This window comes from Diuraphis noxia, unplaced genomic scaffold (assembly GCF_037042655.1).
Source record: "Diuraphis noxia isolate RWA-SAM2 unplaced genomic scaffold, SU_Dnox_SAM2 contig0003, whole genome shotgun sequence".
NCBI lineage: Eukaryota > Metazoa > Arthropoda > Insecta > Hemiptera > Aphididae > Diuraphis > Diuraphis noxia.
In genome coordinates this window covers 33,785,788-33,812,802 of record NW_028301713.1, presented here as the reverse complement: position 1 = coordinate 33,812,802, position 27,015 = coordinate 33,785,788, and the positions used below count along the sequence as shown (strand labels likewise).

Sequence of the window (27,015 nt, the reverse complement as noted above, 5' to 3'; positions counted from 1 at the left end):
AATTTTTAATTCCAAAGCAACATTTAATTAATATTATACTTATACAGTTATTAATACCTTTACACCACATGAATAAATTGGATGATTGATTGACATATTTAAAATAAATATTGATTATTTTTAACTTTATAAAAGAAATTAGTTTAACTACAACAACTTTGTGGAGTAGGGTCATCACCTGACCGTTTAGTGATGGCCACACTAGTAAATTCTTCAGACACTGTAGGATGAATTCCAACAGAATTCCTTAAATGTTGATAAGTTAATATGGCCCTATTAAAAACAAACATTTAATTTAAAAAATTTCTTTTGATACATATTTGAATATATGTTTTAATACTTTATAGCTGCAGCATATTGTATTACTTCACCAGCCTGAGGCCCAATAAAATGCATACCCAAATCTTTTTGTGGTGCCTTCAAAAGCGTTATCACTTTTAAATAACAATGTTTAACATTTTTCTGGGGTATAAAAAACTCAGTAGGCTATGCATGATACACCTAAAAACAAATACAACTAAATAATTATAAACTATACAGATTAAATGAAAAAAATAGCTTATGTTAAAAATATATTGTAAAGACAGACAACACAGCAGAAATGAAACATATACCTACTAATACTTATCAATAATTTAACTATGTCTTTAAATGAGAAACCATTTTTTCAGTGAAAGGGAGGTCAGAATATTACATAGAATATTAATAAAAAAATATAACTCATTATATTTAAAACTTCTAGAAACCAAAAAATCCAATAACATTAAATGGAACACCTGAACATCATAACACAAAATTATTATCATTAAAAGATTAAAAGGGTTGAAAGTTATTATAATTGAAATAGTATTATTATGGACATTTAATTGAGCAACTGGGATTTGGTGAAGAGGTACCATCACCAAGTGCTTTCAAAGCGAGAGGAAGCGGAACGTGAAAGGCAGCTACTATTTAATTAGATGTTAAGCAAAATGTGCACTAAAGGCAAAGCTAAGAGAGATAGAGCCCTTTATTCATCGTAGAATATTATTTGTTTTGTTCTAAATAAATGATGTGGAGACGAGGGGAAGGACTACCCGCAAAGGTAAAGCACCTGCTCGCATCGCTACGATTCAACCACCAAAAAAATAAAATTATTATTGTTATTGACAATTAATAAAGAAATAGATGGTGTATGGATAAATTATGGTCTTAATCAATTTGTTGCTCTGTATTATAGTGTAGTAAAATTAAAATAATAATTTATCAAAATTGTTGACATTTACATGCATCAGAATTTTTTAATCATCATGAGATCAAAATAATGGTACTTACTTCAATTTCATTCACAGTATATCTATTAATTGCTTCTTCTTCTGGAAGACCAACATAACCATACTCAAGAGGGGAGAAAACAGTTGTAGCTACATTATCATAACCCATTTGTACTTGGATAACATTATATAATCGTCCAGCTAATAATTTACCCACTTGAATTGGTACTGGTATTAGTTCAGGTCTTTCCTAAAATTTAAAAACCGACTAAATAATTAATTTGAACAAAATAATAATCAAACTTATCAGTGATTTGAATTTATTTTTATTTTTTAAATTTATTTTATAGTACATAAAATATTAAAATAAAATAATAAAATTTTAAATTAATTTAAGAGGATGTCAGAGCTTCATTTGTTTACTCTCTCTCGCCCACGTGAAATATAGACAAACACATTTATGCAGAATCATTTTTTGTGTTTAAGTAATCTTATGATAAAATCACCCATAACAAAAAAGATAGAGGATAATGTTTTTGAGGAAAAGACATATTGATTTATTTAAATATTGTCTTGAAACAATTTGAATACCATTTAAGTTTACATTTTTTTGTTTACTATGAAAATCGAATAATAACAAAATATAATATTGATGTCATTCTCTCAAAAATATTATTCTTTATCTTTTTTTGAAATGGTTGATTTAATCCTAAGATAACTCAAAAACATTAAAAAAATGATTCAGCGTAAATGTGTTTTGTCTATGTTACGTCAGAGAGAGAAAAAAAATGATGTGCTGACATTCTCTCAATACATCAAATTTTAAAAGCTAACTAAGATTGAAATAAAATTACATATTATACTGTGTTCAGCAAGAGATTGTACTGCAGACTGACCAAAATCAGTTCTTCTGTACATCTTTACCCGACATTTTCCTAAAAGCAACCAGTTTGGTCTAGCAGGGTGACGTGGAGGGATGCATAGAATCCAAGCGTCTCTTACTGAACTGACTAAAGATAAGTTATGTCTCAACATTTTATATTTATATAAATTATACATACATGCAATACTTCACAAAGTGCATATATATTTGGAATATTTGTCTGTTCAGCATTAGTGACAAATTTGAAAGACTCTGGATGAACTTGTAATCCAGCAACAGATGGATTTAATTCTTCAGATTAAGTTTTGCATTCTGCAGATACAAGAACTGTATCAAATTCGCCTTGTTCAATCTAAAATAAAGATCGAACCATAACAGTTGTTTCATACCCCAAACCTTTTAGAAATCCAGCACATTCTAGCACAATATCTAAAAAGTTAATTAAAAAACAAATTATATAATTTAATAGTATAATAATATTATATTTGGCTCACATTGGCACCAATAACCAGAGTATTTCCTGGTGATGTAGGCAACCATAAAAGATCATCACTAGTGATACAATACTCTTTACACCCAGGAAAATCAGGGTAACATGGATGTCGACCAACAGCTATTACAATATCTTTTTCTGTTATTCTTCTTTCTCCATTTTTCATTTTTTCAACAACCGTATGGGCATTTTCAAACACACCATGTCCATTAACATGCTTAATTTTTCTATAAATGTTTTAAAATTTGAATAATATTTTAGTTTTAAATATTATAAGAATATTAATTAAGATATAAAATACTTGTCTCTTAATTTTACACGTATAGCCAATCTAACTGATTTGATATGATTTCCTACAGCTTCTGATAAAGATTCCCAATTGAATGAAATTGGATCTGACATGTTCCATCCAAAGCTCCGAGCTTTCTAATTTAACAAAAATTAAGTAATTAATAGTAATAAGTGTATATAAATATACACTTTAAATATGGTTTTATTTATATACTATATTAATAATATATTTTTATAAATACTTGAATTGATTCGCTTAACAATGATGCTTGATGCATTAGTTTTTTAGGTATACAACCAACGTTAACACAAGTACTACCTATTTCCCAAGTTGTACCTTTTTCTAATGGAATAATAAAATCTAAGACTGCAACTAGTTTTCCAAAACTTGAAGCTTCTTTAGCACAAACTAAACCACCAGATCCTCCACCTAAAACAAAAATAAATATGATCAATATTTAAAAAAACAGGTATAAACAAGAAGCTATCATATTATATACGGTTAACTAAAAAACTTAATTTATTTGTGGTTTATCAATATTATTATTAAAATGAGTCGTTTATAGTCATAGTAATTTCTAAGATTTAACTAAAATAAAATTGATGAACTATATTGATATTAAACAATGTTTTTACTAGCAGTTTACAAATTGAATCAATTATTGTTTTCAAATAGGAAATATATTAAAACTTGGTTAAGTAAAAATATTTATTAGGTAAGCATAAACAATCGTTTGGTAGGTACTAAAAATTTATCTACTATTCACATCCTTGTTGATCCTTATTGGTTCATTTAAAATAGATGAGAGAAAATTTGTCTAATTATTAATTAGTTAATTAGCAATTAACTATTTATTTTGTTTAATATAAATATGTGAGTAATCATGGTAATCATAATACTTACTATTTTACACATTTCAAATCAAATATTATAGAATTGTAAAGTGTAGAATTGATGAAAAACACTTACAAACAAAACATTTTTAAGAAAAATTAGTTTATGTAAATAATTAAACTTCTAACGTTTGAGCTTTTATGTTGTATATGGTTACTAATGATTAATTTATATTAAAATATAACATAATATGAAAATAAATGTAATAATTGTTTTTTCATAAATTATTCTACTTAAGTAATATTTCATTTGCTATGTACACCATCAAGTATTATGATTACCATGATTACTCACATCAAATTTTAAAAGATACCTAAAACTGAAATAAAATATACTAAAATAAAATTAAATATTATAGTGTGTTCAGCAAGAGATTGTACTGCAGACTGACCAAAATAAGTTCTCCTGTACATCTTTATCCGACACTTTCCTAAAAAGAACCAGTTTGGTCCTAACATCCACCAATAGCTATTACAATATTAAGTTTTTTAGCTAACCATATATAATATGATAGCTTCTTGTTTATACCTGTTTTTTTAAATATTGATCATATTTATTTTTGTTTTAGGTGGAGGATCTGGTGGTATCATATCAAATCAAATCAGTTAGATTGGCTATACGTGTAAAATTAAGAGACAAGTATTTTATATCTTAATTAATATTCTTATAATATTTAAAACTAAAATATTATTCAAATTTTAAAACATTTATAGAAAAATTAAGCATGTTAATGGACATGGTGTGTTTGAAAATGCCCATACGGTTGTTGAAAAAATGAAAAATGGAGAAAGAAGAATAACAGAAAAAGATATTGTAATAGCTGTTGGTGGACATCCATGTTACCCTGATTTTCCTGGGTGTAAAGAGTATTGTATCACTAGTGATGATCTTTTATGGTTGCCTACATCACCAGGAAATACTCTGGTTATTGGTGCCAATGTGAGCCAAATATAATATTATTATACTATTAAATTATATAATTTGTTTTTTAATTAACTTTTTAGATATTGTGCTAGAATGTGCTGGATTTCTAAAAGGTTTGGGGTATGAAACAACTGTTATGGTTCGATCTTTATTTTAGATTGAACAAGGCGAATTTGATACAGTTCTTGTATCTGCAGAATGCAAAACTTAATCTGAAGAATTAAATCCATCTGTTGCTGGATTACAAGTTCATCCAGAGTCTTTCAAATTTGTCACTAATGCTGAACAGACAAATATTCCAAATATATATGCACTTTGTGAAGTATTGCATGTATGTATAATTTATATAAATATAAAATGTTGAGACATAACTTATCTTTAGTCAGTTCAGTAAGAGACGCTTGGATTCTATGCATCCCTCCACGTCACCCTGCTAGACCAAACTGGTTGCTTTTAGGAAAGTGTCGGGTAAATATGTACAGAAGAACTCATTTTGGTCAGTCTGCAGTACAATCTCTTGCTGAACACAGTATAATATGTAATTTTATTTTATTATATTTTATTTCAATCTTAGTTAGCTTTTAAAATTTGATGTGAGTTAGTGAATAATCATAGTAATCATAATACTTACTATTTGATATGTACATAGCAAATGCAATACTACTTATGTAGAATAATTTGTAAGAAACTAAAATTATGAAAAAACAATTAATACATTTATTTTCAATATTTTCATATTATGTTATATTTTAATATAAATTAACCATTACTTAGTAGCCATATACAACATAAAAGCTCGAAAGTTATAAGTTTAATTATTTACATACGCTAATTTTTCTTAAAAAATGTTGTATGTAAATGTTTTACAAACAATTATATTTTTTGGACCGAATGAAGAACATTTCAATAAAATAAAATTATAATATTCATTTTTGATATTACGCCACAGATATACAGGGTGTCCCGTGAGGATTTTGAAACGTCAATATTTTCAGAAAAATTAACTCAATAAAATGGCTATCACTCATTTTTTTGGAAATAATTAAGTAAAAAAATATATTTTTTGAATTTTTTACAAAAACATTAAAATAAATTAAAAATGAAATAATTGTAGCTCTTATCCCTATGAATCATTATAAAACCAGAATTTTAATATCTCCATTATTTCTTGAGATATCGCAATGGGTAAATCCTCGAGCGACACCCCTGTATAAAAGATATATCTGTGTATTACGCTGAAAATAGAAAAACGTTTACTAAAATCTAAAACGACTACCCATAGATCTTATACTCAGTATATTTATAACATAATATTTATAACCTCTGTGCAATTCTTACCGCATGGTCTCAAAAACAATATTATGCACGGTCTTAGAAGATAAGGTCGGACAGCTCCCCCCCGCCATCCCAATAATAATGCATCCGCTAAAGAGGCGAAAACAGTTCCAATTTTAATCACCTTAGATTAGAATAGAGCGTTGAATAAGCCGCTGATGGTTATACATAGTCAATACAAAAAATGCTCCTAAAATTGGTTATATTTTAATATAAATTAACCATTATACTATTATAGTCACCATAATATATAATATAAAAGCTCGAAAGTTATAAGTTTAATTATTTATACCTATAAGCTAATTTTTCTTAGAAAATGTTTGTTTATAAATGTTTTACAAACAATTATATTTTTTTGAAAAATTTATAATGATCGAATGAAGAAGATTTTCCGTTCACCTTCTTCACAATGCCAAACAAGATTTGTTACTTTGGATGCAATAAGTTTAAAAAACTTTCCGTATTTTGATTACCTTAGGATTACATTTAAAAAAAAATGAATGGTCTAATGCCTTCGGCGTAGATATTTTTGATTCAAATCATGTGATTTGTGAAGAACATTTCACAGAAGACCAAATAAAAAAAAAAAATGTTATAACTGATGATTTAGGAAATGTCTTTTATTCAGTAAGTATACTTCGATTAATATACTTATGTAGACTAATTTATAATAAATTTAATTTATTGTATGTAAGTATTAAATGAGATAATTAATAATAACTTAGAACTTTACTATTTTATTGAATAATAATATGTAATTAAATTTCTTTAAAAAAAAATATGCATTGTTTACTTATGTCTCGCAGTATTTATTTAAATAATGTTACGTTAATTATAATTGCTGTTTAGAGTAAATTATTACGGCCTCGTTTGCAGTCAAATGCTGTACCATTAATAAAAGAATGCACACCTTCTAGCACATATTTTGTAAAAGTAAATAGATTCGGAAACAATAATCAGTTATAATGCACAACAATTATTTTACATAACTTTCACAAAAAAAGGTATAGGAATTATTTTGTGACAACACTGAAGAACTTCAAAAAGAGCAGGGTTCTTATGTACAGTTAGAACACAATTATTCATCTTTTTGTAGTTATTCAACTATAGCAAGCTAATGACGTTCTAATTGACGGTAAACGGAAAAAACGTCCCCGATGTAAAAAGTTTCGGGAAAAAAGTCCCCGGTAAGAAAGTCCCACGGAAAAAAATTTTCAAATTAATATTTTATTTAAATTCAGTCTTTTATCATATATGTATACATAGCCCATAGGTAATATACATGTTACAAATTTTTTTGAAAATAATTCAAGGATTAAAAATTATCGTAGATACATAAGTATTTATATACATAATTAGGTACATTTTAAATTTATTGAAAATAATATAACAATATAATATTATTTAAACAATATAAAAATGTAATTATTCAGATATAAAAGATCTCTTTCTTATATTTTAACCTATTTGCTTTAAAAAATTAGGAATATCTGCAGATTTGTCTTCATCAAAACGTTGACATAACATGTTCAATCGAACTTCGATTTTTTTACCAGCTTTTGTTTTTTTTCCGATGTGATATTATACTATTATATTATTTTCAGATCTTTTATATTTTTTTAAATAATATTATTATATGTTTAAGATATTATGTTATCATATTATTTTCAATACATTTTAAATGTACCAAATTATGTACTATATAATATTTATCTACGATAAAATATTAATTTGGAATTTTTATCCGTGGGACTTTCTGAACGGGGACTTTTTTTTCTAATATCCTAATTTACAATATTGATAAAGACGTTCTAATAAAATTGACGATATTGATAATGAGAGTACAACAATGTGGTCAATGTCAAATTTTAATATAGTAGTTCATCAAGTAGGCTATAGATTTATTAATCATTAAAATGTATTCATAAAACATTACTTACATAAAACATTAAATTATTATTCTTACAATTTTTTTGTAGAATATTCTTATATCATGCAGTAAACAGAATGATAACGAAAAACTGTCATTTGAAAAACTAGTTACATCAAAATTAAACTTGCCACCAAACTGGCATACATATTTATCACACAACAAATAATTATTTGGTATATCGGAAATTATTTTTATCCAAAAAGCAGACATTTTTAGTTCATTTATTTGCAAATCAATTACTATCGATCAAAATTTAAAAATATTTGTAAATATTTAGGGCAAAAATTTTAGTTGTATAAATTTTATAAACTTGTTCAATAGACTTGAAAGTCAAGAGCATTTAACAACTCTGATAAATGAATTAATGTCAGTCAGAATCTGCAAAGGACTGGATTTGCTATACTTGAACAAGTAAATTCTTAGTAATAAATAAGTGTATGTATCATGATTTTGTGTTAATAATATATTTATTTGATTTTCTCTTAGATGTGAATCTCTTTTTTCGAATAAAGATAATATTTTAGTTGATACCATGCTTATAAAAAGGCATTTAAATTGTCCTATAATAATATCAAATGCCTATCATTGTTTAACTTGTGCAAGGGTAGGAAAATGTTTAACTCAACGTAAAGCACAGTTGTTAAAAAACTGTCCTCCATAACGTTATACACCAACAACCACAAACAAAGACGAAAAAAATTTAAATTAATGCAAATAACAATTAGCTCAAGCACAGAATAATATATAAATATGTAAAAGTGAATTGTGTCAATTGTGAAATATCATATTCATATAGCGATGAGTCGCATATGTATAAAACTCGATGTATGAATGTATGATAAATGATAATTGATAATTGATAGTGTTCATTTATCATTACAACTTAATTTCATAACCTAACAAATTCTCTAACAGCATAAATAAGAAGATGGCGGCCACCATCCTCACTACATGCAAAACGTTCCTTGCTTTATTGCTTTTTTCTGATTTCATCTATTCTGTGCACGGACTATGATTATAATCATAGTCCGTGATTCTGTGGCAGAAGCGCAGAAGCACGATTTAAGATAATATATCATATTAAATCGTGGGCAGAAGTGCAGAACTTACTATTATCGATTATTGGAGATAAGATTCCTAACCCATTACGGGATTTAGAACATAATTTTTCGCTGCGCATACGGCAGTACTGCGAAGGTGAACTGGTGTCTGGTACAACTGTTCTATGCTGGTACTCTGGTGGAAATTACTATAAAGAACTTCGCATTTAATCACATACACTTTACAGTTTTACCTTTTACACTTTACACTTTTCCAGTCTATTCTCTATTACAGCCATTACAGGTTCAACATGTACCTATTATAATATCATTAAAAAATAAAAGTAATTACAATTTTGCAAGTGCATATTGCACAAAATAATTGCTCGTTCAGCTACTTATCACGCATATACTCACTTTTATCGGTCCCGTCCCGAGTTTTTAACATTTTTTAGACTTTACCAATCGTCAATCAAGAATCCCTGGGTCCTACTCTTATCGATCGGTTTTTATTTATTTATTTTTTACATTTCCGACTTTCTGAAAATTGCCGATTCCGCAAAGCGCAGGCGTGCTGCTTCATAAAGTTTGTTAACAATTTCGATTTTTTATGGATAATTCGCAGTTCGCAGAGCCAATGATAATCCGCTACGATATTTCTGTTTAGCTGATGGTGATAGACTCGACTACTCGAGTCTCGGTGTCACGGTCAACCGCTTGGACAAAATTTCCCGGTTAGTGATTTTGTATTTTTGATAATTTTCACCTAGTATCTACCCGACTGCTGTGTAGACACTGTAGACACGCTTTTAGTTGGTACAAAACGTGCGGGTACACAAAACGGCTCAAACCACAAACCGTTGTGTGTGCTTACCGCCCGATACATAATCAGCTTCAAATCTAAAAAAATGTTACTTATCTAAGCGTTGACATTCATAGGGATAATATACATCGTTTCTTATGTCTGCAGATCGTGAAGGGATTGTACACAATTAAATATTCCAGCCGAGTAACCAGAAATGGAGGATTGTTCACACTTCACTGTACATCATTTGTCGTCTATCGAAAAATGTGCTGAATTTTTACAACATGTATGTATTCTCTTATCTACCTTCCTTAACCGGGTCAACATTCTTACCACTCGTACCGATGTAACGTTATGTTTTAGCACACCGGTACTCTGACTTGCTATGTATGCAAATCGAAAAAGCCTGAAGTATGGTTCTGTATAAGTCCAGATTGTTTGCAGGCATTCTGTTACGATGGAGGATGCGATCACAGCTATCTTCATTTTAAAGTACTATTCATTTTTTTCAGTTAAATAACTATAGAGTTGAAAACTGTATAATATAGGCAATGATTTAAATTGTAGGAAAACAAAACCCACTGTCTACATCTCAGTCTCCCTTCTATGCGCCTGTGCTGTTATTTATGTGTCAAAGAATGTAACATTGAAAATAATACAAGATCATTGAACGGAGTACGTCGTGGTTCCAATTGTTCGATAGAATTTTGTCGTAATACTGCAGCAGCAAATAACAGTGGGGAATCTGCTGATGAAGACAGCGATGATGAATACAGATTGACCAAAGATAATAAACCTACGGGTAACTTATTCAGACTGCTATTTTTGTATTAAAGTAGATACCAAATTTGATTACTTAACATAATTATTTTTATACAACTGCTTTAGGTCTTACTGGTCTTCAAAACATTGGCAATACATGTTATATGAACGCTGCACTCCAAGCATTGTCCAATACACCACCATTAACAGATTACTTTCTGACTTGTTTTCCTGAATACCCATACCAAGAAACAGACAAAACTTTAAGTTTATCTAAAGCTTATCATCGTCTCATTCAAGAAATATGGCATACCAAACGTCCTGGCTATGTCACCCCTACGTCAATTTTATACACAATGCGTAATGTAAGTTGAACAGTATTTTTATATTTTTGTACTGTAAAAAAAATTTACCATCGATGCTTGTAGGCATTCCCAATGTTCCGAGGATTTCATCAACATGACACACAAGAGTTCTTAAGGTGTTTTATGGATCAGTTACATGAAGAGCTGAAAGAACCTGAACTTGAAATTGTCCCATCTAGAAGGCATTCATATAAAGGTAATTTTGAAAAATACACAGAAATTAATTAATAATAATATATCAAAAGTATTTTGTAACATAGTTGTATTAATTTTATTAAGGAACCTCAAGGAAACAGAGTTTAGAACAAAATCATTTGGCTATCCCAGAAGAAGATAAAGACGAATGCTCAGACAATGACGATGAACTTAAGTCTTTGACTAATGCTGATAGTAGTTCTGAAGGTATAGATGAATATGAAACTTGTGATTCTGGTGTAAGTGAACGAAGTTCTTTGTCGGAAGAGACGTCTGAGCGAATAAACTTGACCAAAAAACTAGAACGCCATCTGTTTGCTAAAATAAACCATGGAAATAAGACATTATTCTGTCAAAAAAATAAAAAAGTTCATGTCAAATACAACAGCATTATTTCTGAAATATTCGATGGAAAGCTTTTAAGTTCTGTTCAATGTTTAACCTGCAACCGCGTAAGTTATTTTATCAATAATTTTACCTCCTATTATAATAAAATATACAACAATTGTTTTCTTATTCAGAGGAAAGTGGTTTATTAATAAAAATTATTAAATACCTAAGAACTAGGAACTTCATTTAACTGAACTTTATAAATAAATAAATTAACTCATCAAATGGCCATGGAGTTCTTCATGTCATTGTGCTTAAGATAAATAATTTATTGTTAATGGTGTTTACTGCATAAAATATCCCAATTTCTTTTTAGCATTGTTATAACAAAATAAAATTATCCTTGGTATGTAATTGCAACTCATTAATGTTAATGATGTATTAATACTCTATATAACTACACAAATTTAGAAAAAGATTAATTGTGTAATATTTGTTTCTTACATTTATTTTAAGCATGTGTCATAAATTGTTTAAGACCCATTTGGTTGAGTAAGAATATTAAATTTAAATTCCGCACTACAAGAAACTAAAGGAGAAGTTCAATTTGACCATGAAAGAATAATACAATTTGACTAAATATTTTGTTGTAATTACAACATTGTTTATATATAATATGTTAATGTTCTATGCTTTTCTTAATGTTAATTTATTCCAAAAGATTAAAAACTAATAGTTGATTTTCTGTTTGAAGAGCTTATTCCTTAATAGCTAACAGAGAATAATTAGTTATCATTGTGTCATATCAAATTAATTTGTTAAAGAATTATGATAACTTGATATATTTTTAAAATATTCTAATTAATAACTAAATAAGTATCATTATCAGTTTGTTAAAATGTATTATGATATTGTGTATTGTAGCTCTGTAGTCCATTAGGTTTTGATATTATTTAGGTTGTTATATTAATATTTAATCTACATTTTTGCAGTTAAAAAATATATTAATTATCTCTTGTATTATAGGTGTCTTCAAGGGTAGAAGCTTTTCAAGATTTATCTCTTCCCATACCTACTCGTGATCATGTTACTGTTTTACATCAAAGTTCAACCAATTTGTGTTCAGTACATAAATTGTCCGACATTTACACAAATCAACAAGTAATTTAGATTATTTTTTTAAATTAAAAGTGTCATACTCTGTATTGATTTTAGATCCTGGGTAAATCAAATAATATATTGAATTAGCATTTTTTTTTTTCTAATAACTTAGTTAAAAAAATAAAATATTAATTAATACTAAAAAATAAAAATATTATAGTATACCTATTAAGCAAAGTTGGGGAAACTCAACCCGCGAACCAAATATGTCTTGCGACTCCCTATAATGCAAATCATGGTTTTATGTTATAAAATTAATAAAAATTTACAAAAATATAGATTTCATTTCATTTTTTGACCATTAAATATTTATGTTTTTACTTTTCAGCCATCCATTAATAAAATTTGCCCATTTTTGATATTGTATATGTTTAAGGCTCTGTTAAACAGAATGCGTTATAACGTGCGTTAAAGCAGTAAATGGTTCGTCGACATGGTGCTTTTATGCGCGTGAATAATGCCGTGTTCTAACAAATTACAAAATCACGGACGTGAAGATAACGCTTTCTGTTTGATAGAGCCTTTAATTTTATAAAATATTATGTAATTTTTCTACAAATAACTTACATTTTTTAAGTAGTCCTAAAATAATTTAAGTATCTGAGTTTTGTTCAGTATTTTTTTTTAGTTTCAATTAATTACAATTATTTTTAAAGTTGATATACCATTTCACAATATTTTACTATCTATATTTTTGTTATTGTTATCAATTTATTTTTACACTTTTAGAATTGGATATTTTGGTTTTGGGACATGATGTACAGATGGTTCTGGGGCCCAACAGTTGGTTTACATGACTGTCTAGCAGCATTTTTTAGTGCTGATGAACTTAAAGGTGATAACATGTATAGGTATGAAACAATATCTTGAACTGCAAATTCTTTTGTGTTAATCTAATTATTAATCTTTTTAGCTGTGAAAAATGCAAAAAGCTGCGTAATGGTATAAAGTTTTCTAAACTTCTCGAATTGCCTGAAGTTTTGTGCATACACCTAAAAAGATTCAGGCATGAATTAATGTTTTCATCTAAAATAACTTCATATGTAACATTCCCTATTGATGGTGTAGATCTACAGCCTTATGTTCATAAAGGTATGTCAAGATCTAAATTATGCTACTGTTAAAATTTTGTTTTTACTTATAGTTATGATACAAATATTTTGATTGATAGATTGTACATCTCAAGTGACTACATATAAACTGGTATCAGTTATTTGTCATCATGGTACAATTGGTAGTGGTGGTCATTACACATGCTATTCGTTAAATCCAATAAATGAACAATGGTATGAATTTGACGATCAGTGTGTCACTTTAGTATCAGCTGAAATTGTTCGAAATTCTGAAGCTTATGTTCTTTTTTACAAGTAAGTAACAAATATACATTTATATAATTAACTGTTCTTGTAACCAGGGCCCCCATAAACCTGATACTTATATGAAATAATATTTAATTTTACCTAATATTAAGCATTAAGTAATTAATTTTGTTATTTTAAATTTTTGGTATTGATTACTTAGAAATTGTGTACCTTTTTTTTTTTTTTCCGTTTTAACCGACGACGCCGCGGGATCTGCTTTTGCATTGCTTCCGCGGCGCCGCCATCGTTTATTGACAGTATCAAATATTAATTATATTACAAGTTTTACTTGACTTCTTCCTGTCCTTCTCGGGCTGACCGGAGTCCGCCGCCCTTGAATTCGCGTGCCTGTCATCCGATTGGCGAGCCGACCGGAGTCCACCACTCTGGATGTTTCGTTCTCCATCAGGGCACGTTCCCCTGTGCCCTTCGCAAGGCCTCTTCCTCGCGTACATCCTTTTCCTTGGTCGACAGAATCGTCTCGACCATGCGGATGAACTCCAGGCGATTAGTTTCGAACTGTTTAATAATTCTCCTTCGGGCTTGGGCGTCTTCTGGCAAGTCATGTGACAGGGGACCACACAGGATTCCTTCAACGTCGCCCGCGTTCGGAGGTTGCCTCATAATCTTAGTCATTCGAACGCGGTCGTCAATCCATCTCGGGCAGGTAAAAACCGTGTGCTCAGCAGTGTCGTCGGGGTTGACGCAGTATACGCAATAACTGTTGTCCGTCCGATTAAACCTCTTCAGGTAGCTCCGGAAGCACCCGTGCCCCGAAAGCACCTGCGTCAGTCGGAAAGTCAGGGTTAGCGGTGGCTTTGTTAACCAGCGCCCAACGTCAGGGAGGAGCCGGTATGTCCATCTGCCTTTATCAGACCGGTCCCACCGAGCTTGCTAAGCTGCAATACTGATTATTCTCTCTTGGTTTTTAACGGTGTTCGGGACGACGTCAGTCTGGTCGTCCAGGTGAACCCAAACTCTAGAGAAATTATGTACCTATTGAACTCAGGTTTTACTTGTAATGGGTTGTATTTGATTGGAAGTTTTGAATAGAGCTGCAAAAGTTTTTAGTACATATCCCCAAAATTTGATGTGGGTAGCCTGCTTGTAAAGTTGTAATAGTGATGAAAACATTTAATATTTTTGTATAACAACATATTTTTTATAATAATAACTAATGAATTTTCTTTTATATTTTTACAGAAAAAATAGTCCATTAACCAACAGAATTAGAACACAAATGCGGCAAGTTCAAGTAAACAAGACTCAGCCAAATGGTTTTCCAGAAGCATGCTTTATCTCTACAAGATGGTTATCCAAGTTTAATACATTTGCTGAACCTGGCCCTATAGATAATTATGATTTCATGTGCCACCACAACAGAGTGAAACCAACTCATGAGCCACAAATCAATCATTTTGCTACCATGGTTTCTGGACAAATTTGGGATTATTTACACAGCAAGTAAGGAAAACTTCAATATTAAACAGAAATTATATACTAATAATGTTATAATTAGATTTGATGGTGGACCAAAATGCACCAACAATCAGCTACAAAGATGTGAAGTCTGTTATGCCGATTATGTTGAAATGACGTTCAGGAATAAAATTGAAACAGAAACAAAAGGCTTTGCGCGACTCGAAGAGGAGGCAAGTCTGCAAGTAAGATATATAGGGTTTAGATTTGAAATCAATATAATTAATAAAAAAGCTGTTTAAATGTAAATAATGCATTTATATAATGCTTTTTACATAGAAAAAACAATAAAAAAAAAGTACAACCATTTAATTTTACAAACTTGTTTTGGTTAAGTTTGACAGTTTGCACTCAAAATATTCTTATACTTAGAAAATGACCTTTTAACCACCAAAGTGATTGGGAATATTTCATACATAATTATATTTTTTGAATATGTCTATCAGCGATTAAACAATTTTAATAATTACTCGTGTGAGTACTTTCTAGTATCTAGTTATTACCTATTTTTAAAAAATAACATAGATAGTGGGGTCGTCTTCACAAGCTCTCGGATAATTTTTACCCATTAGCATAGATATGCAATAGTACTCATTTTTATAAAATAATCATTTTCCTATATTTTTCCTATTATTTTCCTATCCTTTTGTATATCCTAAAACAAAAATCCATTTGTCTTCAAATCCAGATTCTAGTAGTGCATAACATTTTAAAAACCACCACAATCTTAGTTGTTGCATTATATTTTTTATATTTAATACAACTTTTAATTTTGTCTTACAAACATTTTACATACCGAATTTGTGTTTAGAAGAACTAATTTGATGTTGTTAGTTTTATTATTAGTGAGTTCATTATCTATTTTCAAATTTAAGATTAAGAACATAAGTGTTTATCATGGTTTTTTCATTAAGTAAGCAATATTTTACATTCATGAGTTGTTTACAAATTTAAATAATACACAAATACCTACTTACAAACACATATAATTTACTAATCTTAAAATTTGATTATTTGTGAGCTTGTTTTTAATTTTATTATAATTAATAATTAAAATCCAGGCTTTAAATTGATATGTTGTAATCAACAATCGGTATCAGTAAACTTTTAAATTTTGGTAATCACATAATGCAGTATTTATGTAAATTTATTAATTTTTATTATTAGACTGGATTAACCTATTATGCTATATCAACGAGTTGGTTTAAATGTTGGGAATCTTTCTTGAATGGTGTTGTCAGTGAACCACCCGGGCCAATAGACAACTCAAAGTTGATTGATAAATCTGATGGAAAAACTTTAGGTATGCTCTTTATTTATTTATTTTACCTAGTTGATGTGGTAGTCATGTATGTTTAATTGTTTATATAGAAACTGACTATGTATCAATAACTGAAGCCCAATGGGTTTATTTGTCGAAGATTTACAGTGGTGGTCCTGTCGTTTTAGTTAATGAGCTCCAAACACTGTAAGTTAAACATGTTTTTTAACGTTTTAAATAATTAAAATGTGGTATATATTTGTTTTACATTTTTTTTTCTTATTAGTGGTAGGAGTACTGATGCCTTTTTCAATCAAACAAACACTCATCGAGACAAACTGTGTGAAGTTGATGAACTTGTACAAGAAGGCCCCGATAAAAGTAATTACTAATTACATTTTAGTTTTAATTTCTGTAGTTAACTTAATGATTTTTTATTAACTTAATGTTTATCTGAAAAGATTCTTAATCATCTTGAAAAAAAACTCCGTCATTAAATGACTATAATTTTAAATATATACATTTTAAATTAAATTTTGCAAAAAATGGACTCTTGTTTTTTATTTAAATTTTTTGGAGAAATGCTTCAAACATTTTATCAATTAGTCTATGTTATTTATAATCTGTATATAAAAAACAGTGATCATAATATCTATTATTATATTTGAAAAATTTAAAAAGAACTATTATTCGTAACCAGGGCTCGGGACCTTAAGCATTTGCTTATTTTTATGGATTGACTTAAGGAAATGTATGTCATGTTATAATACATTTAATTATGAATTTTGAAAGTGCTTTTTTTTCGCTTGTTTCAGCGATTTTTCTAAAAAATGCTTATTTCCAGTTTTTCTGATTATTTTTGCTTATTTGACCAGTATTTCTACATTTTTATAACATTTTCAACTATTATAAATATCGTTTACATTTCATTTTTTAGTAAATCTATAAAATCCTCAGTCTCAATAGTGAAGTTTAATTTATTTTATAATATAAAGATAAAGATTTATTTTTATTTTGTTTGATTTTTTAATTTTTAGTTTTTTGATAAATATTTTTGCAAAAATTTAAGTTTTTTAAATGCTTATTAGAGTGCTTATAATGATGTTTTTAAGAGGTTTTTTAAGTGCTTATTTTAATGATTTAAGTGCTATAAGTCCCAAACCCTGCTCATAACTTATTATTTTAAGTAGAACATTAATTAAAATAAGTACCTACGTTTATGTATAAATATTGAGGATCACCAATTAATATAATAATTTATATTATTATCTATGTATCCACTTTAGGAATTCAGGAAATTTTGGGTGGCCATCAAAATTAAATTTATATGTTTACACAAAGAAATTAAAATGTGAGCTGTATGTTTATACCTCTGTTATAACATAAAAATAAATACAATTTTAATACGTTAAATGCCAATAGTCATTGTTGTTGGAGCAAATAAATCAAAATAAAATATAACATGTAATACATATTCATAATAAACTAAGTTTTTTTAAAAACTGTAAATACAATTATCTAAACTTGCATTTAAATGTAAGGTATTAATAAATGATGAGTTTACTACAATGAGCAAAGTTTCTGTATATCCTCCATTTAACTTTTCCATCCATTTTCATGAATGTAAATTTTGTATGAATACATCATTTATATAGTTTTATTACGCTTGTTATATTTAATATTTATCTGATATCTGTTATATCTTACCACTTCTTTGAGTCGAAGATGCATAACTTAAATATTGAAAAAAAAACATATAAATTAAGTTTTCATTGAAAGTTTTAATTGATATAAGTATAATTTATAATATAACAATAAAAAATTAACTTTCAATCCCTTTTTTAATGATTCTATTGTTATTACAATTAGAATTATGTCTATGAAATCACTTCCAGAAATACTTGTAAAGAAGGTATGTCACACAAAATAATAAAAATATAATTTAAAATCGGCATATCATATTATAATAAATATTATTTTTGTATGAAAACTTATTATATTTAGGAAAAAAAAATATCTAATACAAACAAAAATAAAATGTTAGGTTGTTCAATAATTATGTTAAATTGTACAAAAATAAATATTTTAACTAATTGGTTTTATGTGTTGTTTATCATATGTTTAGTAACTTTCGAGACTGAAAATTTAGAAATGGTCGGTCAAGAATCAGGCGACCAACCGACAACTCTTATTAAAAATGAATAATAACAATAACAAAAACATCAACAGTGTTCAGCAGTGAAGAATATAAATTAAAACAAAATTACATTGTTTTTTGTTAATAATTTCACTTATAATAATAACTTATATTTATATAAATAAAAATGTGCGTTTTGTATAGTTTTTGGGTAATTGTATTTGTATAGTTATATTAATAGGCTGGTGTAGTTGTAAGTTACCTACTTTGAAAAAATGTATGTTAGTTTATTTATTAATATTTATCTGCATTTAGACTACAAAAACTTGTTACCTAAAATAATGTTATTATTTTGTGTTTTCTACCATTTTTCTTCTTATGGTGATTTTATTTTGATTGTTTGTTTGTTATTATTATTATTATTATTATTATTTATTTTATCTGGTGGCATTTTATCCATACTGTTGTGGTTTATTAGTTTTGTATTTAAAACTGTGTGCGTTTGTGTGTTTTTTTTTTCATAAAAAAAATAACATTTTGTTACTTTGAAATTTTTTTTTATTTCTTTTGAAATTGAAACCCTTAACAATTAAAAGACATTCATAATAAGTAATATCAAAATGTTAGAACTTAAAACATTGTGGCATTGGTTAAAAATGACGATGTTCGAGAGAGAAGTAATACTGGTAGTAATGTTGAAATATGAGATTATTAAAATGACGAACCTAACATAATAATATTATGTATTATTAAATATTGTAGACGTATCCGAATGAAAATTAAGTCTACATTTTTTTTGTGCGTTGTCTTACAATTAGGATCAGTCTTAGGAGATAAAAAAATAGAAGTAAGTTTGGATGTCTGTGGCATTTACACCACGATGAGTGATAGTAGTCGTAGTAGTAATATAGTATTCAGTAATGATGGTATTGTGAAGAATTCTTATTTATTTTTTTAAACCATCATCGGCCAACATCGGCAGTAGACTCGCGACGGCGTGTGTGATGTATAGTACGAGTAAAGCAAGTATATAACAGGAGAAGTAAGAGGATTAGGATGATGTATATCAGCTGGTCAATAAGATGAAATAACCATGATAGTTTCCGCGGCCATTGTCGCAGGGACAGTGCGAAAATCGTGAAATCTCTCGCGGAGACCTGCAGCGACAAACGCGTCTCCTCCTCCACGTCCCGATCCGGCAGTAGTATCGTCGTCGTCGTCTTCCGTCGGCGGCGGCTGTCATCTAGACACGGCGGCGGCGGCGGCGGAAGTCGAAACCGGGCCCGGGGCCGCAACCGCGTCGTCTCGGAAGTCCAACGACAAGTCTACTTCGAGCGTCGTTTCACCGCCGTAGGTAGTCGTCGTCGTCGTAGTTTGTTCGTCTGCGGACTGCTGTGGCCCGCGCAGCTGCAAGACCGTCGGGTGCGCGGACCCCGAAGATGTGACCACCACAAACTCGCCACCCGGCAGTATTTCGAACGCCGTTATAGGGTTGGCCGGGGTGAACTCCGAGACCAGTTGACCTGCGGACAGTTCAAACGAAAGTGAGTTTATATTATGTAATGATAATAATATATTAATTACAACTTATAAACGCATCGATTATTATTATTTCATTTTTAATCTTATTCTTCTATTTATTTGTCCTTCGCTCCCAGTCCCAGTGATACGTGGTCGGCTGCCCTTGCTTATTTAAATAGGTACTTCTACCAGGTATTAATGTGTATTACATTTAAAATTTTTTACTTTTGAATTTTTGATCCATTTTAACATGTTCACTGTTTCCTAAATAGGCACCTATCTAATTGAACACATTATTTTTACCATTATATAATTTATAAATCCTATATCTGTATATAATGATACAAAAAGTCAAAAACCTACTGTAAAGGTTTACTAGATATTTGTTTTATTTTTATTTATTATAACTTCACTTTCACAAAATACATATTCGTATTTTTATAATGTCTTTTCGAAACCTTTGTTATAAGTCTTGCTCGTTATAAGGCGTACTTATACTCTTACTGACACAAGCGTTTTGTGTATTGAAACTAATGAAGCCTCGTCAATTTAGACTTTTACCGACACTCGAGAGTCCGAAAGTATAGGCAGGTACCTATAAATGAAGAAAAACAATCGGAACACTATATACTCACCGGTCGTGACGTTCCAGAGTTTGATGGTCCGATCTCGGGCGTGTGTGTCAAGCGACACGAAAGAACCGCCGGCTGGGTCCAGTCGGAGGCTGGTGACCGGTGCCAAGTGGCCGCTTAGCGTCCACCGGCAATTTCCGGTGGTCAGGTCCCAGATGCATATGTGACCATTTTCGTGGCCACTCAGGACGCACCCGTCTTTGGACGATATGTCTAACGCCACGCAGTTCACGCCGGGCTTCCACTTTTTGAACAGCGTGCCTGACTGCAGGTCGTACACCACTATGAAGTTAGGCCCGGGCTCGTCTACTTCCTGTGCGTAGAAAATAAACGATGAACGTTATTAATATCACGACGACATAGGTACAGCGGTAGATGGTACAGTTGTAAGTGCAGCGAAATTAGTCTCTGCAGGGCCTAAGTAGTTAGGGTGTCGTCTATTGCGATTGTATCCGTCATTTTTAAGGAACTAATAACGAATTGTCGTAGGATGGTTTTAATTTCCGAATATTGATACAATTTATTCATGATTCCGATACACTCAATGATATATTTTACCTTTGTTTATAGCTAGTTAATATAGTTATAATTTAAAGTTCATAATATTTATTCATATATATGATGTGTACGGGCCAAATTTAGTGTCTTAGTAGGCTACATGATATTTGCCAATAATCAGTTATTAATAATTATAATAATAATAATAGCAACTTTAAATGTATTATTAATGGGTCCTATAACATTGAAGAAAACGAATGAATTGTTACTTGAGCGACGCAGCATACGTAGTGGCCCTCGTAAGTGATGGCCGCGAGTCGCGTGACAAATTCGTGGCACGGTATACGCAAGTCATACATCAACTGCCTTGAGGTCAAGTTCCACACGAGCAGTGGAAAAGGTTTTTGCGTTTCGTCACCGCACACCATGACTCTGCAGCGAAAACACAATGACGGATTAGAAAAAAAAAAAAACAAATAACGCCAACAAGTCGATACGCTATCATCGCTTCATTACCTCCCGTTTCCGGACACCAGTAGCGAGTTCAGGAATCTGTCTTCGCCGGCTTTAAAGTACGCCTCGATCGTACCCGTTTCGATGTCGATTAAATTCACGTGCATTCGGCTCCTAGCCAACGCCACGAGTTTCGTTGAACTGTGCAAGCCGAAGTAAGGCATATTTTGATTCATAACTCCTGCGGGAAACCGAAAAGCGCGGTCAACAATGATCGAATGCAGTCGCTTGCAGTATTTAACCACGGCAGTGTATAGTGTTATAAAATTAAAAACCACAATGTTGGAAAAATTTAAGCAGCTATATCTTATTACGGTTCCGATTTTCAAAATGCAATGTTTACGGTTTTGCAAATTTCGATTTCACTTTTGAAATTATCAAAAATTGGATCCCGCCGATCCCGGTATAACAGTTTTCTACATTGGTACGAAATAGGTTTTTAAAGTTTAAATATAGATACGCGCAAAGGGGTGATAAAAAGCAAAATGTGTTTAGATGTGTTTAGTAATGATAAGAGTCACCACTCACCACTTCAGAAATCTGTACCATAATGACAAAAAAAAGTCATTAATAATATATATATAATAAATAATATTAATATATAAGTATTTGAACAACGTTATAATATTAATATTGTATTGTTCAGAGAACTTATGAAATAGAATTTAATTTTTTTTAAAGCCAAATACCACCAATTCAACACCACATTTCGGTACAATATAAGAAAGTGAATAAACCGGTCAAGTTCCGGTTCCATTTCAAGATTTTTTAAATTTTTTATCTGTAATAAAGTCATAGGCATATCGCATACCTTTGAGTTTGCTGATCACTTTTCCGGTGGCCAAGTTAATGACGATCAGTTTCCGCTCGCACAACACTATGCAACGCTGATTGTCGATCAGTTTGAGCGCGGTCGGATGGAGAATTCCCTTGAGCGTGCGCACTCTCATACAGCTGTTGACCAAAAAAAAACAAAAACCTATCAAGTCAAATGTAAGAGATCTAATAATATGTTTTGCCGAACTCACGTGTGTACGTCCCACACGCTTATTTCCTTCCGCTCGGTGCTGACGGTGATCACGTAATTCGCGTCGTCGTTGAACCGTTTGACCAAGTTGAACTTTCCCTCAGCCCCAGCACCGTCGGATTCTGATAATTGCGCCGTCGCAGCGTTCGTCGGAACTAGGGGCATCAGTGTCGGAAACGGAGGCGCGTTCAGCAGGTCACGGTACCGGTCGGCCGCCGGCTGGTACAGCGACATTTGCGAGAACAGCTGATTGCCGTTGTTCATCAAGGCTGGCATCGCGAACGACAGGAAGCCTCTGAGGAAACACGCTTCCGGGTCTTGGGAGTGCGCCGACAGTTCATCTAGTAACTATAAAAACGTGTATATTTATAGATATACGATAGTATTGTACTATTGTGTATTCTAATTAAGAGGACGCTACACAACCACTTGTTATCTCCATCTTACATGTGCAAAACATCAAATTTACGCTCAGCAGATCACGTTCAACTCCGTTATTTTAAAAATTAGAGTAAATCGACCTATTATGAAATTTGATGTCAAGAATATTATCTATGTTTGTACGTAGGTTTTTTTACGATAGTTCAGTTTTTAGTAAGTTATGCGTACATAAGAAAGCATAAATTAAAAATGCTCATAACTCATCTAAAAACTAAGTTATCGTAGAAACCAACATACAAATACAGATAATATTCTTATTATCAAGTTTCATAATAGATCAATTTACTCTAATTGTTAACCAACGAAATTAAATGTGATTTGCTAAGTGTAAATTTGCTATGTTACGCACTTGTAAGAAGGAGACGACAAATATGTGTGTAGCGCCCTCGATAATATTGTATAGAACGTAAAATATTATTCTGAACACGCATATTATAGGCAATTTTAGACTATCAAACTATATAGGGCCATAGGGGTGCAGAAATTAAATTATAAATATAGGAATGCGAATCAAAAAAATTTATATTGATAAATAGGTACAGATTGTATTATAAAATAGGTATACATACAGGTTACATGTATACATATAATATATATATTATATACATTATACATAAACATGTGCACATTCTTGCTGACCATACATTTTTCTTTTGTCACCTCACACTCTGTTTTAATTTCATTTTTCACAGACAACTATAAATAGTACCTATAGCTAGATGGCAAAATTGTCTCTCCTGTACACATTTCTTTAATACACTTTAAAGGCACTTTAATTTATTTCCGTCACACGCATCTATTTTCTATATCTTAACGCAACGAAAAATATTTTGATAACTAGCTAATTATTAGAATAATTTGTTTACTACCTAGCAATGGCAAATAATGATCCATTATATTTTTTGTGTTTGTATTTCTTTATTATAAATTATTAAATTAGTATTTATTTTTATATTCTATATTTGTATATTTATGATTTACATATAATATGGTGTACGATAAGTGGACACTCGACTTACCAAAAGTACCGACCCATTATTCAGTTTTTCCAAAACCCAGTCGAGGTTGATGAAAAATTCTTTGATCGTCTGGGCTGGGTCCATCAGGTGAGTGTATTCGTCCAGTTTCCTGCGTTTCGGTAAGCTCTTCTTGCTATTGTCGTCATCCCCCAACGCCGCCACCTGTGATCGACCAGAGTATATAATAAACCGTCAAAATGCTTACATTATATGGGAAGTATACTGCAGCCATGCAGGTACTATAAGATAAATTACCTAGGTTCAAAAAAGTAGTAGTATATATAGTAGTGGTAATTTCAGAAGACTTAGTCTTACTTTAATAGTTTAATGCAAAATATTCATAGAGTATTAGTTAATAATTGAAAATCCACTGTACATATATTATTCGACTGATTTTAGAAGTAGATATTTTTTTTTACTAAACGAAATATACCCTCGGCGACATAGGCCTAGAAGTAGATATTGTAGTGTTGGTAATTGGTAGACGGTAGTATCCAGTAATTTTAATAATATATTAGATTCATTGTACAGTAAAAAATATTATAATTGACGTACATTTCGCCAGCCCCCCCCCCAACCAGTATGATTTTTGAATACTTTAGTGTGCCATTAGTGTGAATTTGTGGTTAAACCAGTATCGTACAAATTCTGAAATTAGTCACACAAATTCACACTCATGGCACACTAAAGTTTAGCAAAAAAATAATTCAGAAATCATATTTGTGGGGCTGGCGAAATGTACGTTTATAGTAGTATTAAAGTTTTAAATCCTACAAGTATTATACCAGGTGATTCTTTTATCATTGAACATTCATTATTTCAAAAATTATTAATGTTTTAGAAAATATTATTTTACATAGTTTCAAGTTGTTCAAAAACCAACGATTTTATAAAAAAAAGTTATTTTTAAATATTTTTAATCCTTATCATTTTTTAAGTGTTTTACTTTTTTGAATGACAACATAGAGTTTTAATTTCATATTCTAAAGCAGAATATTTTTCTTAGTATTTTTATTCATAAAAATCGAATTTAGGACGAGTAGTTTATGAGTTATAAGTATTTAAAGTTTAGACAAGCGGAATAGTGGACAAACATTCTGCTGGGTAAACTACTCGTCCTAAATTCAATTTTTATGAATCAAAATATTTAGAAAAATATTCTGCTTTGAAATATGAAATTAAACTCTATGTTGTCATTCAAAAAAGTTTAAAAAAATGATAAGGATAAAAAATATTTTAAAATGCATTTTTTTAATAAAAACGTTGGTTTTTGAACAACTTGAAACTATGTAAAAAAATATTTTCAAAAACATTAGTAATTTTTGAAATAATGATTGTTCAATGATAAAAGAATCACCCGGTATATTATAACATAGGTATTATTAATTTATAAATAATTATTAATATTATCGCTGAACGGATATGTGGAGGTACCTAAATAAAATTACAGTCAGCACGGTGCAATGGTAGGTACATTCTATATTTCTACGTATGCGATTTGATAAAAAATTCAGAAAGAACAAAATACATTTATTTAACGAAGTTTGACTAATAACACTTACAAATCGAATATTTAATAATTAACTTTTATTAAAAATTCTCAAAATGTCATAGGTTTTGATACAATCGAAACTGTTAAAAATCAAGATTGATCTAATGGAAATATTTGAAATGTCAGAAGTAGACACATGAGCACATTTTGATAAAAAAAATCATGGTACCTATGTGAAAAAATGTAATATGATTAAGTAAATTGTGTAGAACAAAACTTGAATTGCAGTCAATTTAATAACAGTAGTATAATAAATTAAGTTATTAGGCAGAACCGCAGAATTTCAAAATAAAATATGAACACTGCAAAATAATATAGTTTTCAATGTAAATACAACCCAATATAATACCTATAGTACCTATATAGTACCTATAAATAGTACTCTATAGTACCTATATTGCTATACACAAAATATAGTAAACGAGTTAATTATTATTGCTTATTGAAAACTACAATTGTCTGGGTTTCAAGATGAAGACAAAATCATTTATAGCACTAGGAGCAATAGCCGGTATAGGATTGGTATAAATGAGCAGGCGATTTTTGTACAAAAAAGCAAGAGGACTTTTAAAGGTACACATAATTATGCCGAATATGTCAGCATAATCGAAAAGATTAATTAATTTTTTACAAACGTAGAAGTTAAATACATTTATACACGAAATTAGGTTTCATAAAATATTGTGACTTAAACTTTTCGAACGAACAAGACCTAATAAACGTACAGAGTACTTTGGCTGCTCAACTAACTTCATACTTCGTCCGCAACCTCATAGCGACTGATAGAGTAATATGAATATAATTAATTAATATGTCTTTTAAATGTATACGCAATTAGGTATTATAAAATATTGTGACTTAAACCTTTAGAACGATCAAGATCTAGTAAATGTACAGAGTACTTCAACT

The 27,015-nt window shown here is 30.0% G+C and overlaps 3 protein-coding genes and 2 pseudogenes across 4 annotated transcripts in view; 3 read left to right on the top strand and 2 right to left on the bottom strand.

Moving 5' to 3' along the window:
• Positions 1-63: 63 nt before the first annotated feature.
• LOC107166185 (thioredoxin reductase 1, mitochondrial-like) lies at positions 64-9,251 on the bottom strand (annotated as a pseudogene). The gene is made up of 8 exons (XR_016190911.1): positions 9,118-9,251; positions 3,163-3,350; positions 2,931-3,055; positions 2,627-2,856; positions 2,315-2,565; positions 1,315-1,503; positions 341-501; positions 64-273 (listed from the first exon to the last, which is right to left on the bottom strand). The product of XR_016190911.1 is annotated as a thioredoxin reductase 1, mitochondrial-like (transcript).
• Positions 4,070-5,266, top strand: LOC149057252 (thioredoxin reductase 1, mitochondrial-like). The gene is made up of 5 exons (XM_089221985.1): positions 4,070-4,083; positions 4,174-4,222; positions 4,384-4,454; positions 4,529-4,754; positions 4,820-5,266. The coding sequence occupies exons 1-5, from the start codon at positions 4,070-4,072 to the stop codon at positions 4,829-4,831; spliced, it is 372 nt and encodes a 123-aa protein (XP_089078111.1). The 3' UTR covers positions 4,832-5,266.
• LOC149057251 (uncharacterized) lies at positions 7,924-8,668 on the top strand (annotated as a pseudogene).
• Positions 9,252-9,347: 96 nt separating the features above from the next.
• Positions 9,348-19,070, top strand: Usp20-33 (Ubiquitin specific protease 20/33). Its single transcript, XM_089223332.1, has 17 exons — positions 9,348-9,781; positions 10,018-10,138; positions 10,216-10,344; positions 10,420-10,654; positions 10,741-10,979; positions 11,043-11,175; positions 11,259-11,626; positions 12,531-12,665; positions 13,395-13,516; positions 13,579-13,757; positions 13,837-14,032; positions 15,230-15,490; positions 15,546-15,690; positions 16,673-16,808; positions 16,877-16,973; positions 17,053-17,147; positions 18,892-19,070. The coding sequence occupies exons 2-17, from the start codon at positions 10,067-10,069 to the stop codon at positions 18,969-18,971; spliced, it is 2,622 nt and encodes an 873-aa protein (XP_089079458.1). The 5' UTR covers positions 9,348-9,781; positions 10,018-10,066; the 3' UTR covers positions 18,972-19,070.
• LOC107166186 (uncharacterized) overlaps positions 18,528-27,015 on the bottom strand; it is a 31,808-nt gene continuing 23,320 nt past the window's right edge. The window contains exons 15-21 of the mRNA XM_089223331.1: positions 24,555-24,716; positions 23,096-23,442; positions 22,879-23,021; positions 22,071-22,248; positions 21,824-21,986; positions 21,060-21,369; positions 18,528-20,426 (exon numbers count right to left, since the gene is read on the bottom strand). Of these exons, the coding sequence (XP_089079457.1) occupies positions 20,143-20,426; positions 21,060-21,369; positions 21,824-21,986; positions 22,071-22,248; positions 22,879-23,021; positions 23,096-23,442; positions 24,555-24,716 (1,587 nt within the window). The 3' untranslated portion in view covers positions 18,528-20,142. The remainder of the gene's footprint in view (positions 20,427-21,059; positions 21,370-21,823; positions 21,987-22,070; positions 22,249-22,878; positions 23,022-23,095; positions 23,443-24,554; positions 24,717-27,015) is intronic.